At 42.7% G+C, this 21,612-nt stretch overlaps 1 protein-coding gene across 2 annotated transcripts in view; it reads left to right on the top strand.

Moving 5' to 3' along the window:
• Window positions 1–21,612, top strand: part of ATRN (attractin) — a 194,611-nt gene that overhangs the window by 114,009 nt on the left and 58,990 nt on the right. Inside the window, exon 25 of one of the 2 annotated variants that reach the window (XM_068402628.1) lies at window positions 4,949–6,353. The exons of the other annotated variant lie outside the window; for it this stretch is intronic. Within the exon in view, the coding sequence (XP_068258729.1) occupies window positions 4,949–4,999 (51 nt within the window). The 3' untranslated portion in view covers window positions 5,000–6,353. Of the gene's footprint in view, window positions 1–4,948; window positions 6,354–21,612 lie in introns of those variants that run through there. 2 annotated transcript variants of the gene reach the window in all.

Below are 21,612 nucleotides of genomic sequence, written 5' to 3'. Positions count from 1 at the left end.
CCAGCTCCCTCAGCTGCTCCTTGTAGGTCAGACCCTCCAGACCCTTCACCAGCTTGGTCGCCCTCCTCTGGACTCACTCCAACACCTCAACATCTTTCTTGAAGTGCGGGGCCCAGAACTGGACACAGTAATTTCTCATAGTTAAAAAGAATGAACTTTGATTCTTTTACAACACTTACCTCATTTTATCCTTAATTTAATATGAATTTGTGTGCACTCAATCCAAGGTGATCTTATATCACCAGCTCTTCTTGATGTCCTTGTTACTTGCCAAAACAAAGTCTAAAATAGCATCATCTCTTATTGGTTGAGAGACCCTTTTTGTGAAGAAGTCTGGCAGCGATGTCACATCCAGATATATGTGGTCCTTACGATTTCTATTAGCTTGCTCTTCAATTCATAGCTAAGAAACTTTTTTCCCCAAATTGATGTTTTTCTGTCATCTTTCTCCGAATACCCATTGGTGTTGAATGTGTCAGTCCTTTCTCATGTTTGCAATAGCAATTCTTCATTACTTTGCTATGACTTTGTCGTCCTTCTCCAGGAAGCCCATCTGCATCTCCTTTCACTGGAGATCCCATCGTAGCTCAACATAGCATTCCTCCCTCCTTTCTCGCAGCAACCCAGCAGCATTGCTCATCTGAGTGTGAGATAAAACCAGTTTTCTTCTGCATCCTTTAACAACCGTTGGAGACTTCAGACTGCGTTTTGCATTCCTAAATTCAACAAACAGCGTGATCTTCTTCACAGAATCCTGAAGTGGTTGAGGTTGGAAGGGACCTCTGGAGGTTATCTGGTCCAACCTTTTGCTCAAAGAGGGCCACCGAGAGCAAGTAGCCCAGCACCATGTCCAAGCAGCTTTTGAATATCTCCAAGGATGAAGATTCCACAACCTTCCTGGACAACCTGTGCCAGTGCTTGGTCACCCTCGCAGTCAAAAAGTGTTTCCTGGTGTCCAGACAGACTCTCTTGTGTTTCAGTTTGTGCCCGTTGCCTCTGGTCCTGTCATGGGCAGCACTGGCAAGAGCCTGGCTCTGTCCTCTTTGCACCCTTCTTTCACATACATTGAGTTCCACCCCGAGCCTTCTCCAGGCTGAACAGTCCCAGCTCTCTCAGCCTTTTTTCATAGGAGAGATGCTTCAGTCCCTTCATCATCTTTGTGGCTATTCATTGGACTCTCTCCTGTATGTCCATGTCTGTCTCGTACTGAGGAGCCCAGAACTGTACCCAGGACTCCAGGTGTGGGAGTGCTGACTAGATGGGGAAGGATCACCTCCTTCAGCCTGCTGCCAATACTTTGTCTTATGCAGCCATGGCATGGTAAGCAAATACCATTGGCCGCCTTTGCAGCAAGGGCACATTGCTGGCTCACATTCGTTTTGATGTCCACCAGGACCCCAAGGTCCTTTCCTGCCAAGCTGCTTTCCAGCTGCATGGCTGCCAGCATATATTGGTGCTTGGGGTTGTTCCTCCCCAGGGGCAGGACTTTGCACTTCCCTTTGCTGACCTTCTTGAGGTTCCTTTCTCCAGCCTGTCAAGGTCCTTCTGGATGGCAGCACGACCCTCTGGCTTATCAGCCACTCCTTTCACTTTGGTGTTGTCAGCAAGCTTTCTGAGAGTACATTCTGCCCCATCATCCAGATCATTAATGAAGATGTTATTAAATAGGATCAGACCCAATGTTGACCTCTGGGATACACTGCTAGTTACTGGCCTCCAACTAGACTTCATGCCACTGTTCACCACCCCCTGGGCCCGACCATTTGGCCAGTTTTCAACCCACCTCACTATGTCCTAATCTTAGCCCATATTTGCTAGGTCTGCCCTTGTGAGGGATGTCATGTCTCCTTCACAAAGAGCCTGTAGCCGTATAGATCTGCTTTTGGCTTTACTTTCAGTCCATTCTCCATCTGGTGTTAAGTGTGCTGTCAGATTTGATGCCACATGGAAGCTTTTTCACAGTGGATGCTAAGACACTCTACAGTTTGACACTGTGCTGCTCACACCACCCAGGGGTGCTGCTTTACTCTAACATTTCTTTTCCCTCCTCACCGTCTTGATAATTTTTTTTCAGAGCAGTTGATGAGTAGGAGATGGTATTACAAAAAGTAATGGTTCTATAGAGAAAAACTAGAGAAAAGCCAGTAAAAAAGTATGATTTGTCTCCAGGACTCCCTGTGTCCTTTCAGCTCTTGTGCAATCTTCCGTGGTGGATTGAGCTGCCCTCAATTGCCCTTAATTGCAGTCTGTGTTCCTACCTGTCCTTTCTGTACCTCTTTCCTATTTCCTTTCCCTATTTTTCCCTTTTTTGTAAAGTCTTGACTCTCTGTAGAAGTTTATCTTCAATAAGATAAAATAGAAGGTAACTTAAGCTACGGATTTTTGGCATGAAGGCTTTCTAGCAATTGATCATAGAATCACAGCATGGTTTGAGTTGGAAGCGACCTTAAAGATCATCTAGTTCCAACCCCCCTGCCACGGGCAGGGACACCTTCCACTAGACCATGTTGCTCCAAGCCCCATCCAACCTGGCCTTGAACACTGCCAGGGAGGGGGCAGCCACAGCTTCTCTGGGCAACCTGGGCCAGGGTCTCACCACCCTCACAGGAAGGAATTTCTTCCTCAGATCTCATCTAAATCTGCCCTATTTCAGTTTAAAACCGTTCCCCCCTTGTCCTGTCACTACTTGCTCTTGTAAAAAGTCCCTCTCCTGCTTTCCTGTAGCCCCTTCAGGCACTGGAAGGTGCTAGAAGGTCTCCCCAGAGCCTTCTCTTCTCCAGGCAGAACAGCCCCAACTCTCTCAGCCTGTCTTCATAGGAGAGATGCTCCAGCCTTCTGATCCTTGACTGGAGTTCACTACAAGATTTAAAATAGAGCCATGGAGTGACGTCTCACTTGTTGACCTCTCTGCTTTCCCAGCTGCTCCTTCAGCACTCCCCCCGTGCTCCCATATTCACAGGAATAGTTTTTATTCAGACCTTTCCCATATTCCCTCCCTTCTTTCTTTTTCTAAGTGGTCATCCCTTATTTCACTGCATCAAAGTTCCTAAGCGATTGGGTTTAGTCCTTCAGGGCAAGCTGACTTGTTAATTAAAACGACATGTTGCACTATGGCCAGGATGCAAACTGGTTTTTGGAAGGGGCTGCCCAGGGAGGTGGTGGAGTCACCATCTTTGGAGGTGTTTAAGAAAAGACTGGACATGGCACTTAGTGCCCTGGTCTAGGTGACAGGGTGGTGTCAGGGCAACGGTTGGACTCGATGATCCCAGAGGGCTCTTCCAACCTGACTGATTGATTGATTGGTTTTCTTGTCTCTGAGACTGCCTCCTACAGTTCCCCTCATCACAGCTGTGCTATTAAACTTTCTGCAGCTACAGAACATGTTTCAATTTCCCTTTTGAAATGAGAATGTTTTTAATAGAAGAACTATGATGAAGTCAGTAAACTCTGCTAGTGCCAAACTGCTGGAAAATATTCGCTCCTCGTGTGCGTCACCTCGCAGCTTACGCATGTGTTTGGGCTGGTCCTGGGCACTGCAGCATTTCCAACTGGTATTTTTTTTTTAATTTTATTTTTTGCATATCATAATAAACAGTCATTGTATGTACACTCTCTTATCCTGGCTTATTTTCAATTTAGATACAGTAGACTTCTCTAAACAGGAATTTTTATGTAGATACAAAATCTTGCAACAGAAAACTTCACAAAGGCAGAGTCTTCACTGCAGAGCAATTAATCTACAATCCACATTAATTTTATTTTAAATATTAGAAACTTTATTCTGAAGGGCTTGATTGAAATCTGCCTCTTTCCCTGTCTTCTTGCATGTTAAAATCTGGACTTGGAGAGTATAAATGCTCTTTTGTGTTGGAGATAGCTGTGTCCCTGCCAGCGCTGAATTCTGGCTTTTTTTCCCCCCCTTCTTGCTCCACCTCTCTTCCAAACCACTTCAGTTCAGGGTTGTTTTTTTTTTGTTAAGTATATTGGTTTAGCATGTCTTTCCCTGCCTGCTTTCATGGCGTGGTTATTTTGTAAAAGAATTAATACTGCAAAATGCAGCAAACCTTCAAAACAATCTGCTGCTTAACCCCTGTCTGAGTGGTCTCTGAGTATGAAAACTACGTTGCGGAGTTCACTTAGAACTTGAGCTTGCCAAGCTGTCCTGAAAACCCAGGTAAGGTCTTGTCAGAAACGCCTCGATATTTCCACTCTCTCTGCTTTGCGGCTCCTCTCTGCTCACACACTTGCTCTGGCACAGCCACAGTAACTTCAGAAGCGTCGTGCAAACCCCATCTGTTCACCTTGCTCTCTTTGGCTTGGAAAGAGCTGCCCTAAGTTTTCCTTATCTTTAGAAAAGGACGTCAGTGAATATTGTTGGGGTTGTTTTTCTGTAGTCGTGTAAATGTAACGTGATCTTTTCCCTTCCTATTTTTTCTGGTTTTAATCTTTGTTGTAAGTTTGCTTTGTTACTCATTCAAATTATATCTCAGATTAGAAAAGAGCTATAAAATACAAATAATCAGCTATAGAATATTGCAATAAGAAGCAAGGAAATTCAATGCAGAAACTTGCAGAGGGCTTCTTCTCATGGGTTTGAGTCCGGACAAAAGTCAGCTCGCTCGGAGGTGAAACTTCAGTTCTGGAGCTGACAAGTAGTTAATGGTGAGAATATGAAACTTGTGTAAATGTCAGCTGTTTTTAACAACATTTAAACTAACGTGTATTTACCTGGAGCGGATTGCAGCGAGTGAGTCCCTCTCCTGAGTGCACAGGGGGTGAAAATTAACGTTGCTCCTACTTCAACCCCTTTTGAATGGCTGTAAGCTTTCTGCTCCCTTACACCTTTCTGTTGATGGTGTTTGCTACCACTCGATATAAACTTGTGTTCTTGGCTTGTTTCGTACCCAAACTATTGTTTTCATTAACATTCTGTCCCATTTGATTTTAGATATCTTTCTCCCAGATTCAGAGCCCTCACTACGAAGCCTTTTTGAATTGATCTCTGCTTTCTGAGTATATATAAGACGCCTAGGATCTGATTAAGGAAAAAACACAGCTCGTAATTGTATCATTAACTGGCAATTGCCTCCTCTCTTTCCCTCGCGTTGGTTGAAGTATTTTAATTTGAATGCGCTTAAACGTTAATTATGAGCCAAATGCTTCAAGGAACAAAAAGAGGCGAATGGATTTTGCAGCCTCTTGCATACAAAATATACCATTTGCAAAACCTCGCTATACGTTGTTTGCTGGGTAATTCATTGTCGTGCTGGGCTTCAAAAAAGTGCCACCCTGACTACGTAGCATCGCCACACGTGCTGCTTGGTGGAGTTCTGCAACAGCGTTAGACGTCTTAACGCTGTTTGAGGACTGGAAGTATTTGATAACCGGTGGGAAATTTTCAAGTCACTTAAATTGTTGCCTTCCACTCTGATTTCATAAAGGCTGTAGTGGAAATATAGCTAAAATTGCCTCTGCTATCTACATTTTTTTAGTTTCTCAAATGTCTGCGTGGGCTGTTGAAGCTTTTTTCTGGATTCCTTCAGTTGATTTATCTCAGGACTGTGGGTCTGTGTAGTCTCTTCTGAAGCTTTATTCCTTTCTACACAGAAAGTTAATGCTCTGTGGAAAGCTTAACTCAGTCACATAATGTGTTGTCCTAATTATTCTAGATGTATCAAAAGATGCTGTTTACCGTGATAGGAAAATATTTGTGAACCCACTCAAACCGTTGAATTGCTGTCTCCTTCATCTGCTGAAATGGTGAATGGTAAACCGAAAGGTGGAAACAATTCATCTCCCTTAAACCGATCGCTGGTTTTCGACGAGCTCCCAGAAGTTCAAGCACAGCGACTGGGACAAATGGGAGACCTGAAAATTGAGGACAGCCTCAAACGTGCTGTAATTAAACCAGCCTTTCGTTTGCAGCGCTTTCTTTCAGTGATGGACCGGGTTGCTGTCCCAGGGAATGAAATGTAAACCGTTACGTGCAAACCTCTTGGATGATGTACTTTTTAATGAACTACCTTCCTTTGGGGCCCTCCTGTCACTGCCTGCTGTTGCTTTTGCTAACTTACCGTTGGCACAGATGTTGCCAGGATGACTGCATCCAAGTTGTGAAGGAAAATACACATTTTAGCGCTCCAGTTAAGAGCTGCACTGCTATGATTGAATAAGATTTCAAACAGGTCCTGTAATCATAGAGTACCAGGTTGGATGGGACCTCAAGGATCATCTGGTCCAATGTTTCTTGGCAAAAGCACGGTCTAGGCAAGATGGCCCAGCACTGTGTCCAGCTGAATCTTAAAAGTGTCCAAATCGATGTCCAAACTAGATGTGGGAGTATGATTCTGCTCTGAATAAAGCTTTCAGAAATGACACTTCCTTGGATTCGAGTGCTTTGTATATTAGACCTGCGACTGCTAATTTTGATACGTTTTTGTGACCTTTTCTTCTTTCCTTAGTTGTTAGTCTAAGGGAGCAGCCTAAGCTCTGTTTATTCCCATGCATCTAAAGTTTTCTGCTCTGCCTCTCATTGCAACCAAAGGGTTTGCTCTGGGATTGTATTATTTTCACTGATGGCCTCCTTTGACCTGTAAATCACTTCCCGCTGGTTTACAATGATATGCTGAAAATGTCACAGAATCACAGAATCAACCAGGTTGGAAGAGACCTCTGGGATCATCGAGTCCAACCATTGCCCTGACACCACCCTGTCAACTAGACCATGGCACTAAGTGCCATGTCCAGTCTTTTCTTAAATGTACGTAGGAACATAAAAAAGCAGGGTCCCTTCACGTCTGTTTGGCTTTGCAGAGCTGGCCATAGTGTTGTAAATATGTCTTTTTCTTAAGCCAGTAGATATTTTGTGTGTTAGTGTGTAGGCACGGTTCATGTGGAGCCATATGCTGCTGGTGTCAGCTGTATTTCAGTGTAGAGATGAATTATAAACTAGACTGAGATTCTTCTAAAGGATGGCTCTCTGGCTCATTAAAACAGGCTCGTTTTCTCTTATGCTGAACATGGCTATTTAAGTGGGAAATAGTAGCCAGTATTTTATAAAGTGCCAGGAATTACATTCCTAAAAGGTCTTCACAATCCTCAGACAAAGCTCTTACTCTGATCTTTATCATCATTATTTTAATGTTTTCATGGTTCTTGTGTCCAGCAGTATATGCAAATACTGAAATCTTCCCAAGTTCTCATTTTTCAAAGGAAATCTCCTTCATTAAAGCAGTTCTGGGTTAAATTTCTTCTTCTGATCCTCTTTCCCCATCCTGCTATTTTTATTGGCAGTGTTACTCATTAAACAGGTGGTCTCCATTAGCATGAATCTTAATACCAGTTTCAATTAAGCTTTCATTTTCCTTGCCATTCAGTGTTTAATGTGATCCGGGAAGCATTTGTTTTCTTGCAGAGCTAAGTGATGGATGACACTTTGCTACAGCCAAGGAAAGCTTTGGGTACCCTGAGCTCCTGCCAGGTGAGGAAGACAGTACCCCTCTGCTTAAAAACGGAGCTGGAGGAATGTCAGATCCGACGTTTCCACCTTCCTTTTATCTCAGGCTCTCGACCTTTTTAAGGTGACGTGAATATTGCCAGCAGTGATGCTCTCTAGGGTTACATCTTTGAGGTTTACAGCCGAACTAAAAGGCTTTGATAATGCACGTAATAAGGTAGAGTGAAGAAACCGTACCGCAGTTCAAAAGCAGAGTCTGTAACTGACTCTAATACCCTGATTTGTCTCTGGAGGAAACATTAGGCATTTGATACAGGGCATATATATCCCTGAGGACTGGACGTGGCCCGTGGAGGTTTCCAGCCTTTCTCCAAATTAATGTCGTTCCGTAATCAAAGGCACAGGCTAGTCGAATGAAAGCTCTCGGTAAGGGTAAAGGGAAAGAAAAGATGTCTTTATTGTTGGCTAAAGAGAATAAAATGCATGTAGATAGGTAGTGATTGCTTTGATTAAATAATTATGTAGGCTTGAAACCGTACTGAGGATGGGGATCTTGATAGCTTTTCTGCCAGGTCCTCAGTGTGCCTCATGCACCTTTAATTAGGAATAGATGGAGATGCAGAGATATGATCATCTATAGCTCTCTGGGACCCTTCTGTTCCAAAAAATGTTCTTTTGCTTTTGCTTCTGAAAGCACTGGAATGCCAAAGTTATTTGCTAATGATGTCCTTTGCCTTTGCTTCGATGTAACTGCAGGTGCTTCCGAGCCTCTTTCGCTGCATCTCTCTCGCTGTGGTGAGGGGTTTGCTTCAAACTGAACAACGAAACGTGAAGCAATTTGTTAATCTGATGAAATTTGCTGTCGAATGTAATTACTTTTGGAGACAAGCGATTACATGCTGATTTTTCAGAACAGGCAAACCGACATCTTTTGCTGGGGACGGAAAGATTTGAAACAGAGCAGTGAAATGATACTTTAAAACACGAAACAGCTGCTTCCTTTTTATCTGCTCCTGCTGCCTTATTTTTGGCATCAACCAATGACATTTTTCTCCTTTTAGAAGTTGTTCCTTTTCATATTCTGTACTCGGCACTGGTGAGGCCGCACCTTGAATCCTGTGTCCAGTTCTGGGCCCCGCACTTCAAGAAAGATGTTGAGGTGTTGGAGCGAGTGCAGAGGAGGGTGACCAAGCTGGTGAAGGGTCTGGAGGGTCTGACCTCCAAGGAACGGCTGAGGGAGCTGGGGGTGTTTAGCCTGGAGAAGAGGAGGCTCAGAGATGACCTTAGTGCAGTCTACAACTACCTGAAGGGAGGTTGTAGCGCAGTGGGAGTCGCCCTCTTCTCCCAGGCAACCAGCAATAGGACAAGAGGACACAGCCTCAAGCTTCACCAGGGGAGGTTCAGGTTGGACATTAGGAAGCATTTCTTCTCAGCAAGGGTCATTAGCCATTGGCAGGGGCTGCTCAGGGAGGTGGTGGAGTCACCACCTCTGGAGGTGCTTAAGAGAAGACTGGACATGGCACTTAGTGCCATGGTCTAGTTGACATGGTGGTGTCAGGGCAACAGTTGGACTCGATGATCCCTGAGGTCTCTTCCAACCTGGTTGATTCTGTGATTCTGTGATATTAAGTAGTGTTTTTGTTAGCAGCTTCTTAAATCTTAAAAAAGTAATTTAAAAAAATCCTTAAAAGCTAAGGTTTCTCTCAAAGGCAGTTAACCCTTGCTAGGATGTGTTGCAACATCAGTACCTTTTTACTGGAGGTGGTGGCTTCAGCAACCTGGAAAATTGCTCACACTAAATTCTCCCCAAGGGCTGTATTGTTGAATGGAGTTTTTATCTTTTTACCCAACCACTGAAGTCGTGGGGTTTTATATCTACAACCTGAACTGTGCTTGGGATGAACAGTAGTAACTCCCGATTCTTTGTGAGGTTTATTGTGAGATGTTCATATAGCACTGGAAATCTGCTCGTGTGGCTGTTCCAAAACTTGAACTGCATAAATAAGAAAAGTTATAGGAGAATGGAGAGACACAGACTGAGATTCAGATTTAATAATACCAGGAGGATTTCTTAGGATGAGGGGGATTTTTGTTATGACAGTAAGATATGTGTGGATTGTCTTATTTTAAGGAAACTGCTTTTTTTTTTCTTTATGATGCAGGGCTGGAAAGCATAATATCAAAAAAAAAATGCAGAATTAATTTTCTATGGAAGCAAAGACCGCATGAAGCAATTAATTTCCTCTGGGTGAGGCCCAGGGTGGTGTTGTGCTGGTTGCTTGCAGTTGCTGCACTTCTATGCTGAACAGCTCTTGAATATACAGTGTGCTACCACTGAATGTAAATGTAAACCTCAATTTAAATATATTTCCAAAAACGAGCGATGTGGGCTATTGCTGGGAAGCTTTTACAGCTACCAGAAGAGCTAGATATATTTCCTTGTACGAAAGCTTATTTAAAGAGTCAAAGAATAGTAAGCAGAGTTAATGAAGAGGAGAAAAGTGCACTGCCAATAAAATATAAGAAGCCAGGATAGTCCAATGCAACAGTAGATACAGCGCAGCTAAACCACGGGGGGGAAATATATCCTGTACTAACACAGGGTGACAAAACCAGAAAGCCCCTGGCTTATTTAGCTAACTGACATGAAGGCAGAGCCACCAGCACTGGAATAACAGCTCTCAGGTGGCTCTGCGGCTCTGCTTTTGTTAAAAACAAACCATTCCTGGAATGGCACTACAACTTAGTTTCCTGACTTTGTATTATTAAGAATTTTTTTTTTAATCGTATTGGCAAATCTTGCTCGCAGCAGTGTTGGCAAGCAACGTGGAGAGTTGGGGTCAGGGAGGTGTAGTACTATCACAGTCCTGTATAATAATAAATTTCTGGGATGATTGGAGGGTTTTGTTGTGTTTTTTTTCTAAATTAGTTTCTTTTTTCTTTTTTTTTTTCCTTAATTATGAGTGTCATGTATAGTTATTTCTTAAAACAGTCTGTTTTCCATGCACAACTAGCACCATCCTGGTTCCTACACCTGGACCCAAAGTATCTTTAAATTACATGAATATTTTGACTACGGGGATTGAAATAAATCACAATACAAGAATTTGTCATTCAGTTTTTTACTGGGAAGTTTTTCACGACAAAATGGTGCAATACATGTTCTAGAAAGCCTTTAGTGCTAGGTAGTAACTACCCATCCTTTTTAAATGCTAATATAAGAGCTTATATATATAGGTTGTTCATTTTTCCCTAGCCAGCAGTGTTATTTTTTTTTCCTGTTAACATTTCTTTAACACAAAATCACAGCCGAGGCTCTCAACAAATAAAACCTGGATGAGTAGAACAGCCCAGCCTCTGATTTCTGACTTCAGAGCTCTTTCAGAGCTGGTACTGATGCTGCAGCCCTTTGATCAGCCCTTACAGGAGCTCGCCTACCCTGTGCTCCACAGCATAAAGTTTCCTTCCAAATTACCTGATGTTTTTCCTCAGGATTTATGTTGGAAACACAGATCAGGCTGCCAGTTCTCCAGCTCATGGGGATGCAGTGGAGAAAAATACATTTGTTAAAGTTCCCAACGTTTTATTTAATAACCACGCAAGTGCATCATTTAAAAAATCCTAAGATAGGTTGAACTTTCAATTATTGCATGAATTTTTTGTTATTCTGTCTTGTTTTTTTTTCTTCCTGCAAATAGGTAGCTTGTTGAAAGTAAGCTTGTGGAGTTTTTTTATTACTGCCACATCATGTAGTGGTATGACACCAGGTTTGAAAAGACATGTGGCTTTGGTATTGTGTAGTAATGTGAGAAATGTTGTCACTAAAAGGTATTTAGTTGGTTATTTATGTAACTATATACTGATTTTACTTTGAACTATATATTTGAACTATATATATTCTGAAGAATTTATTTTCAGCAAGGGTCATTAGCCATTGGAAGGGGCTGCCCAGGGAGGTGGTGGAGTCACCATCTCTGGAGGGGTTTAAGAAAAGACTGGACATGGCACTTAGTGCCCTGGTCTAGTTGCCATGGTGGTGTCAGGGCAATGGTTGGACTCGATGATCCCAGAGGGCTCTTCCAACCTGGTTGATTCTGTGATATATATAATATATATAAATATATATAATTATTTTACTACTTTATTAAAGATGTAAAATCCTTAGAATTTCTGTAGAGACCTCTGCGGCTGGCATATTGCAAACCTTTGTGATAGAGATTGCTAAACATTTTCAATCCCTCATCCCATGTGATCCTTAGAAATCACAGCTTCCTCGGAGAGGGAGACAGAGCTTTTTTTCCACTAATACCACTGCACCACCGAGCTCTGGCTTGTGTTACTGCCAGTGTTTTGTCTGGGCAGAAATGATGCAAGGCAGAAGGTTTTGCCCATTTCCATCTGTCAGCTATTTTGCAGCCTAAAAAAAAATTGCTAATACATATTTAGCTGCTTTACTCTTCTTTCTGTTCCCGATTCCCTCTTGTGTACTTGCATTGCAAGCTCTTTAGGAAAACAACTTTTATTCCTTTTAAGCTTTTGGCACAGTAGTTGTAGACCATAAAGCTCATCTTTTTGCTGGACTTATGGGGTCTCAGAGAGTGTTTGAGCTGTTATGTGCTGAAGTTTTAATTTTTTCCATGCTGAAACTCTCCATAAATAGTTGGTTTGCTGACGAACGTAACTTGCCCTGCACACAGATCGTGTCAGGGCTCTGCTCAGCACAAATCCAGCCAACGGGACCCTTCACAAACGCATCCACGCAGCAGCATCTGATACTGGAGGGAGGTACTTGAGGACTTGGGAAGAGCGGAGTGTTTTAATGCTGGAGGTTCACTTTCTGTGTCTAGTTTTGGCATTTTAATTTTTAACAATTTTTTTTTCAAAGTAGCTCAAAACTGCCTCGTCTCCAGAATAATTATTGCAGTGCATATGAACACAAATCCATTTAAAATAAGGAATACATGAACATTTTTCTCTTAAAAGACTCATATGGTGGCAAGAAAACTCACTCTAGAACCAAAATATTATTCTCAGCTGCAGATTATAACCTCTTTTCTTGTGAGGCAGCCGAGTGTTGCTGTTGGGACTTGTCTGGGGGCTTGGGGCTCAGCTAGCAGGACCCTTCGGGCTCACACACGAGCGCCGGATCCCTACTGCCAAGTTCAAGATAACTCAAAACAGCTTTGCAGCATAAACACATCTGAGGTCCAGTGTAAGGTCTGGTATTTTATATAGGTTTTTAAGAAGTCTCCTATTTTTGAACTTGTTGCTTTTAAACCGAGCAGTGGAAAATGTGCATTTTTTTTTTTTAAATGAGGGATTTTTTTCCATTGGTTTTCTCAGCTGAATTCCTCTTAAAGCAGTGAATTCCTTACCTGCGTTCCATTTAATAAGCAAGACCTTTGAGCAAATAAGTTTTCTTTTTCTCTAGTTAAACATTTAAAGTAGAAATGGCATGAAGTTTTTGTGCGGTGCTTGCGAAGGTACTTAGAGGTGTTGCTTAGAGGCTGTAGGATTAAAACAGGCAACATACAGGATTGCTCCAAGAATCCTTCTCAGATGACTTCTACCAAACCTGTAGGTCGGTGTTCAAGGTTAGGCGTGGACAAGAGTTTTTAAGAAACAAGAAATCCCTTCTGGGACAAAAGGAAGCACTTTGGAAGGGAGTTGTTTGGGGGCAGGAGCAATGTGACATCTCTTCTGTATTTTTTTTTATACCATTTCCTTTTGAATTCCAAGCATAAAATTTGCATCCAAAGGTATGCAGCTGGACAAACTTACCAGTACCTAGATTTTGAGAGGTCAGCGGTAAGTAAAGATTTTTCTCTGCAAGCAGTATGTGAGGTTGGGAGAGTTTTGACCGTTCAATTCTGTTTGCAAACCCTTAAAACAGTTTAAAGGAATTTCTGTTCTATAACTGAAGTCTGAGGTGCTGTTTACTGCTAGAAGTGATTAATGTTGTTAGTCTTTGTCTCCAGTTGATAATAGTAATTTGCCTGAACTTAATTGCCGTTATCATGAAACACACTATTTTTAACTTCAGTCTTAAGAGTGAGTTATTATGTAAAAATTCACCAGAATTCAACAAGTTGCAACAACTGAACAACCAGTTCACAACCAAGAACAACCAAGAACCCAAATGAAGCAGAATTCTTTGTGCGTTGTGCTCTCTGCTTTGGGGAGGGTTCATACCATTGAAATGCACCATAGAGGTCCTCTTCCCACGGAAATCCACCTCACTAAGTTTTTAATTATAACTTGGCCATCTCAGCTTGTTGGATCTACTTCTCATCCTCCTGAATGGATTTACTCCTTGGTTGGATCTACTCTTCATGCCTCTTCACTGAATGTTCTCTCAAACTTTACAAAGCCAACAGGGGTTTTTGCTGAAGTTATTTTAGAAGTTGCTACCTGAATCTGCAGTTTCACCTCGGCTGCTGGGCCTATGGAGTCACCTGCAAGGACGGCCACATTGCTGCAACGTAGCACACAGGACTTTGGTGGAAAGCCACCATCTGGAAGATCAACCTGAGAAGTTGTACTTTGCATTTCTGGGGCAGAATTATAGGTGTGAATTCCTTCTCTAACCCTCCTTGGCGTCTACTTAATTCCTGGTTGAGAGAAGAGTTGGGACAGAACCTCTTAACCCATTGCAGCGAGGTTTGTCAGCAATCATCTTCCACAATTCTTTAATGCCACCCACAAGCGTGCCGCTGTTGTTGGCAGCAGCCACAGAGCAGGAGCTCGCAGGAAGGAGCATCCAGCAACTGCCCCCAAACTCCAGTGTCAAAAGAGAGTTTACAAGGCTGTAAATTCCTGCCTGTATTATCCTGCAGCCTGACACCACCGCCAGTGCCTGCAGAACCCATGAGATTCACCACCACCGCAGCCCTGCTTTTGCTGGTACTTCAGCTACTCCTTCTTACTGCAATAGCTTTGAAAGCAAGAGCTTGTTTTGGTTTGTCTTTATTTCTATTTTTGTCTTTATCTCTATTTTTTTCTTTCCTGCAAAATTGCTACAATAGCTTCCAGTTACCTTATCGAGATGGATAGATGTAGACATTGGAATGGGCTGCCCAGGGAGGTGGTGGAGTCACCATCTCTGGAGGTGTTTAAGAAAAGACTGGACATGGCACTTAGTGCCATAGTCTAGTTGACATGGTGGTGTCAGGGCAATGGTTGGATTCGATGATCCCTGAGGTCTCTTCCAACCTGATTGATTCTGTGACTCTGTGATTCTATGTGGTGCTTAGGGATATGGTTTAGTGGTGGCCTTGGCAGTGCTGGGTTAATGGTTGGACTCGATGATCTTAAAGGTCCTTTCCAACCAAAATGATTCTGTGATTCTCTTGCATGACCATTGCCACCTCCAGGGTGCAGACAGGATAGAGAATGGATGTGGCAGACATCTATGGGAACGGATGATCTTTAGTTTTAAGGTATTTGCCTGACATTTGGAAGAGCTGAGTATTTTCTGGCCCTGCCTCAGGTTTCTCATGACACTTGGTATTGCGTTAGTGTAATTAGTAGGTGTGTGGAGTCTGATCTGAGATTGCTGTTCCAATTATGAGACTTTCCAGAACATTGTTTGCTAGTGCACTTAATTTTAGATGAGCATCGCTATTCAACACCTGGCTGTTTATTGAACAAATACTTCCCGTTTGTCAGCTTTGTGTAGTAATTTTTCTGGTGCGGAGAAACGGGGGACTAAATCTTAAGCACTATTTTTAATTGAGAGGCAGCTCTGCCCGTGTTTGCTCTGCACAGCAATCTGAGAGCTCACATGGGGAGACAAAGCATGTGTAATTGGCATTTCTGAGCCAACTGCTGACTGCAGCCAATTAGCTGAAAAGTGACGATTTGTGACTACTGCAGTAAGGCGGCGCAGTATTGGAATATAAATCGATTTCCACATCGGTGTAAGTTCAGAAGTGAACTAGTTTTTATATTTGCACAGTATCAAGTGTTTGTGCCGTAAAGCTCAATGGCTTAGTTAGTGTTGCAGCAAGTGAGGAGTAAGTCGTTTATCTCTTTCATTGGTCCTTTACACAGGAGCAATGTGGCTTGTAGTAATCGGTGTGAAAATCAAATTTTAGTGGAGATTTTATTTTTACTTGTTGTAGAACGTAAATCTGAGCACGTGAACCTCTTCAGCTGCACCAAGTTGGCCAGAAGTTTTTCTTCTACAAAATATAAAGCAGCAGTCTGAGTGTGCTTGGATGCAAATTGGTTTTTGAGCTTCTGATGATCAATGAGTAATTCTTTTAATGCAAGCAGGAACAGATCAATCTGGACTTACGTCTGGGACTCCTCTGCTTCTCTGTGATCCACCTGTCCTGGACCTTTAGCTGGTGTTGCAGCTATGGATGGTTATCCCCTACTCTAAATCTGTCAGCTTTCAATTGAGCATCACAAGTCCTCCTTCTGATGTTCACACCTACACCACCAGATGCATTACAAACTCTCTGGGATATCCCACCTCCAAATCATGCTCCACTTTAACTTGTTGTGTGTCGGAGTTTTTCAAGTTACAATTAATTCCTGTAAGACCCTTCCTTCTCTCAAACTTATGGCTTAACTTTTCTGTCTAGAAAATCTTTCCCTGTCGAACAGGTTCTTGCAGCTTTTGAAGACTCACAGGGGTCAAGTCAGCTTAAATTTTCTTTGTAACCTCGAAATTTGGGATGTAGCTTTGTTGTTCATTTAAAATAGATCCATGCTTCTGTGGTGTGGCACCACATTGCCCATTGGTGCAGTGACTGTGACCAGGGTATGAATCCACCTGAAAGCTGGCTCAGCAAAGATTAGTTTTCAGCTGCAGTGAGTTGTGTGATCTGGTTTACTATACAGCTGCAAATGCACTGTATGCTCTTGCTGGGAAATGGGAAATATGGGAACAAGTGGTTAAAGGGAGGGTGTGGATGCACACTTGGGCACCAGCAGCACTTACGGAAGGGTTAAAATGGTGGTGAAATTGTGGTCTATAACAAGCTTTGCTTCATTCCCTTAGAGATGCAAATATTTTGGAGAAGAGGAGACTCAGAGGTGACCTTATTGCAGTCTACAACTACCTGAAGGGAGGTGGTAGTGAAATGGGAATAGGCCTCTTCTCCCAGGCAACTAGTGATAGGACAAGAGGACACAGCCTCAAGCTTCGCCAGGGCAGGTTCAGGTTGGACATTAGGAAGCATTTCTTCTCAGCAAGGGTCATTAGCCATTGGAAGGGGCTGCCCAGGGAGGTGGTGGAGTCACCATCTCTGGAGGTGTTTAAGAAAAGCCTGGACATGGAACTTAGTGCCCTGGTCTAGTTGCCATGGTGGTGTCAGGGCAATGGTTGGACTCGATGATCCCAGAGGGCTCTTCCAACCTGATTGATTCTGTGATTCTGTGATTCTGTGAATTTATCTGATTCAACTTAGTCAAGTTTGCGGATTTGTATTTTAGGATGGGGAGAACTGGGATGCAGGCTGTTTAACCTGCTTATCAGGCTTCTAGCGTGAGCTTTTCCTATGCTTTGCCACTCTGGATCAGACTTAGAAAAATTAAGGGCTACTTCTAAAGCTTACCACCACATCAGAGAGTTTTGCAAAGTGGTTCTTGTAAGCTCAAATCTTGGATTTGAGTTCTTCTTCCACTCAGTGAAGTTCTTCCATCATTTTCATTGAATCATCTAAGCTTTTAACACTGGGATGTGCTGACCCAGTTTCCAGTCTCTCTGTGCTTCTTGATACTGAAAGCAGATTCATTAAATCAGCAGCCGCTTCCTTTTTGTTGTTCAACATCTGGTCCAATTTCTGTATGTCTGACCACAATTGTAGCTGCATTCAGTCCAGCAGTGTGGTGATATTCAATGCCTAAACATGGGCTTGTAGTGCCATGAGGATGGCAGATAGGACATAAGACCTATGAGGCTCATGCCCTTCTGGAGCAGCAGCTGGAGGCCAGGTGAGATGTCATAGGACCAGATGAACGGCAATAGGTTGCCCCTACCTAGGCAATGAATGGAGCTTCTCGTGCATCCATGAAACCAAGGGCAAGGATGCACTTGGTAAACCATCTAAATGTAGGGGTCTACAAATAGATGTCTTCATGTGCCTCAGGTGTTTAAGGTCCCGTTATAGATGGAGTCTTAGATCTGGAAATGTTCAGGTAATCCTGTACTAGACTCCTGCACTGGCCAACTGAATCACAGATGAGGTTCCCCTTGAGTGTAAAGGGACAATAGGCATATACCTCTGCGTTCCTATATTTAGATGTCCTAATCTGTGTCTGAATCCCATAAATCTCATCTGCAGAGGTGAACAGATGCTTCCTTCTGAAAAGTTGTCCTGGGAGCTAACATTGCCAAGACGATTTAAGAGCCAGCTGCCCAAAAGGGCTCATGTTGCCCTGCTCCTCCCTTGGGTTGCTGCTGAGTTTGCCTCATCCCTCAGTGAGCTGGGTCAGCTCAAAAATACCAGTAAAAAGCCCTGCATTCCTATGGTTAGCTCTCTGCTGGCTTAACAACTTGCCTTGGCTCATTAAAGATGTTCACAGACCACGTGAAACAGCAGCAGCAGCATGTGGCAGAGCCGGAGCCACCTTTTAGGTGGTGGAGCTGGATTGCTAGATTGGCTCGGTTTTTCCCAGAACCTCACCGCAAGGCTGTTGGAGTTGGCTCGCTGCTCCTGAGAGTGAAGAGTACCAACAACATGTGGTTTTCTGCCATGTATTTCACTAGGGCACGTTGTATTTGTGTTTAAAGGAGAACTGCAACCAGGAACGATGTTTCTCTTGAGCAGAAGAGCACTCTTCCCCGCCATTGCTATCACAGAGGACAAAAGGAATGTTTTGATGACTTTGGCATCACTCAAGAATACTTAAAAACCATTTGTTTTTCAGCTGGTCCTTTGACAGAAGCGCAGGCACTCAGCATTCAGGCCACGGCCGCCTGTTAACTGTTGTCTGTGTTCTCCAAGGTCAGATTGAATCCTTGCCTCTAACCATAAAAAAAAAAAAAAAGAAGAAGAGAAAATGGAGGTGCTGAGGAAGAAATAGAGGAAGACGTACATAAATGTCACCTGCAGCTTGTTTGGCTGTTGGCTTTATCTCTTTGGAAGCCCTTGGAGCTCCCAGCCTTTCAGTCTTACATGCGGCTTTTTTGTTCGTTAACTTTGATGCTGGGACTATATTTAAATAAAAAGCAAAGCAGCATGAAATCTCTGAATTTCCCTCATTTTCAGTGCTGTAGACTTTCAAAACACGAGTGCTGTAGTGTTCTTCCACCTGCTAGGTGAGGTTAATGGATCTAGCAGTAGGGACCCTTTTGATATCTTCTGAATTCACAGCAAGCCCCAAACTCCAGTAGCCTGCTTCACGTTGCTCCTTCTCTGTTGTACTTCTCCAGTTTCATGAGTTAATTAGATTTTATTTTTCTCTCCTTTACAATTCGATTCTGGGAGTGTGTCCTGTTCATGATATCATTTCCAATTTCCCTTTTTCTTATCCCTAATATGAAGTAGGGTTGAAAAGAAAGGCAGCATTGATGGGAGTTGAGTCACTTTAAACAATAGTGGAGAAAGGCAAAAATACGGCGTGTAAATAATCCTGAATTGTTAGCAGGGAAAGAAAGTTACAGAAACAACGTTTTCTGTGTTCATTTGTGTTTTCTTAAGCATTAGATACCCAAAATGCTCCAAATTATGTGACCTTAGTGCAGTCTACAAGTACCTGAAGGGAGGTTGTAGTGGAGTGGGAGTCGGCCTCTTCTCCCAGGCAACTAGTGATAGGACAAGAGGACACAGCCTCAAGCTTGGCCAGGGGAGGGTCAGGTTGGACATTAGGAAGCATTTCTTCTCAGCAAGGGTCATTAGCCATTGGAAGGGGCTGCCCATGGAGGTGGGGGAGTCACCATCTCTGGAGGTGTTTAAGAAAAGACTGGCCATGGCACTTAGTGCCATGGTCTATTTGCCATGGTGGTGTCAGGGCAATGGTTGGACTCGATGATCCCAGAGGTCTCTTCCAACCTGATTGATTCTGTGATTCTGTGAAAATGCCATACTGGAAATGTTCTTCATTACAGTAGCAGTTCTTCAGTTAATATTAGTACTCCTAGTCTAAACGGGTTATGTATAATGTAAGAAATTATTTGGGTCTGGAGAGAGTTTTGCCCCATCCCTACTGTAGCTAATAGTTTGGCTTCTATTTGTCAAAATAAGCAATAACTTCCAGCACAAGTGGAAGGAGTTGTGTTGTGGTGGTTTATCTGTAAATCTGTTTATTACAGGTAAGGGAGGGGAGTTACTCAAATTTGTTTCTTGCTATATTTAACCAAAAAATATTTCTATAGAATTTCTCATTGGTTCGGTGATACTAATTTTTCTTAGTGGTATGTGAAATTCAAGTACTTTTTAATGAGTTCAAAGCGCTTGTAAATCAAAAGAATGGAGGGTTAAATCACTTTAGCTGTGGTTGCACTTCCAGGCTTGAGGTGAACTTGTTTCAAAATAAGAAGTTGACTAAGAGTCAGCTGGACCCATTTTTGCACAAAATTATTCTCTTGAAATTGTTCTCCAGTTTCTTTTCTCTTGGAGCACAAACTGGGGTACTAATGCAAACCAATTCCTGGTATGTAATCATCCTAATTTGTTTGTCAAAATTTATATCAGTCACAGGCTGTAGTTTAACTCCAGAAGTATTTTGAGTTTGAAATACCAACTGTTACTGAAATGTCAGTTGGGTTCAAATTGCTTTTCCTTTGCACAAAATATTTTGTGGCCAAGTACTTTTCCATTAACTCCTTTGAAATATGTGCGTCCTGATTTCAAAACTATTGCACTTCTCTAGATCTTGTTGAGTAGTTAAAGGTAGCCAATGTTTCTCCTTGGCTTAATATTTTATGCTAATCAAATGGTAAAGAAAGTAAAGCTCTTAATTATACATTTTTATCGGTCCATATAGCCAATTATATTTATTCATCTGGAAAGCAGCCAAATTTTTTTAATATTTGAAATGATGTGGCATTAGAAAAGCGTGAAGATAAGAAAGTTCAGGAAAGATAAGGAATTACTGGAGAGAGTCCAGCGAAGGGCTACAAAGATGATCAGAGGACTGGAGCATCTCTCTTATGAGGAGAGGCTGAGAGAGCTGGGTCTGTTCAGCTTGGAGAAGAGCAGACTGAGAGGGGATCTTATCAACACTTACAAATACCTTAGGGGTGGGTGTCAAGAGGAGGGGCCAGACTCTTCTCGGTGGTGCCCAGTGACAGGACAAGGGGCAACGGGCACAAGCTGAAACACGGGAAGTTCCATCTGAATATGAGGAGGAACTTCTTTACTGTGAGGGTGCCAGAGCCCTGGCACAGGCTGCCCAGGGAGGGTGGGGAGTCTCCTTCTCTGGAGATATTCAAACGCACCTGGACACGACCCTGTGCAACATGCTGTGGGTGACCCTGCTTTGGCAGGGGGTTGGACTGGATGATCTCCAGAGGTCTCTTCCAACCCTTAACCATTCTGTGATTCTATGATAGGCTGGTGTGCTTTTTCAGGTACCTTTTCAGATCAGATAATGCCAGCTTTATAACATTCTCTGGAATTAGCGTCATTAATTTTCTGATCTGTTTTGATCTTAACTATTTAAGGATACTGCATTATTCCTAAGAACATAGTAGAAAAGATCTTTGAAGGACGCCTATGTTATGAAAATGGTGGTTTGATTTTGCATCTGAGCTGAACTTCTGCTCAGCACCTGGAGGAGGCTCTCCCGGTCCCCAGCGCAAGATAGGCGGTGTTTTCCTGCAGTTACGCTGCTTATTCCTTTGGTACAAAATTAGGATTTTTGAGAATGGATAAATGAATCTTCTACTGTCATTTAAACTTAATTAAAAATCCGTACCGCTAAGAAATTTGTGCCATATTTTTTCCTATATTCAGAATGAAGAGTCTTCTTTTAACAGCTATTTCTAACCAAACTTTCTATGTAACTGAATTAAGTAAGTCCTAGGAACAGATTACATTAGGGGAAATTGAGCTCTAAATAAGCAAACCATTAACAATTATGATACCAAATTGCCTGTGACACAGATTGATCAGGTTTAATAGCATGAAGTGTTTTCAGCTTGTGAGAAGGAAATTGCAGAAACCAACCTAGGGTGTTTTTTTAATCTGTGTGTGAGGTAC

Source organism: Nyctibius grandis, chromosome 6 (genome assembly GCF_013368605.1).
Source record: "Nyctibius grandis isolate bNycGra1 chromosome 6, bNycGra1.pri, whole genome shotgun sequence".
Classification (NCBI taxonomy): domain Eukaryota; kingdom Metazoa; phylum Chordata; class Aves; order Nyctibiiformes; family Nyctibiidae; genus Nyctibius; species Nyctibius grandis.
The sequence above is the reverse complement of the archived record's forward strand: the minus strand, read 5'-3'. Positions and strand labels throughout refer to the sequence as shown.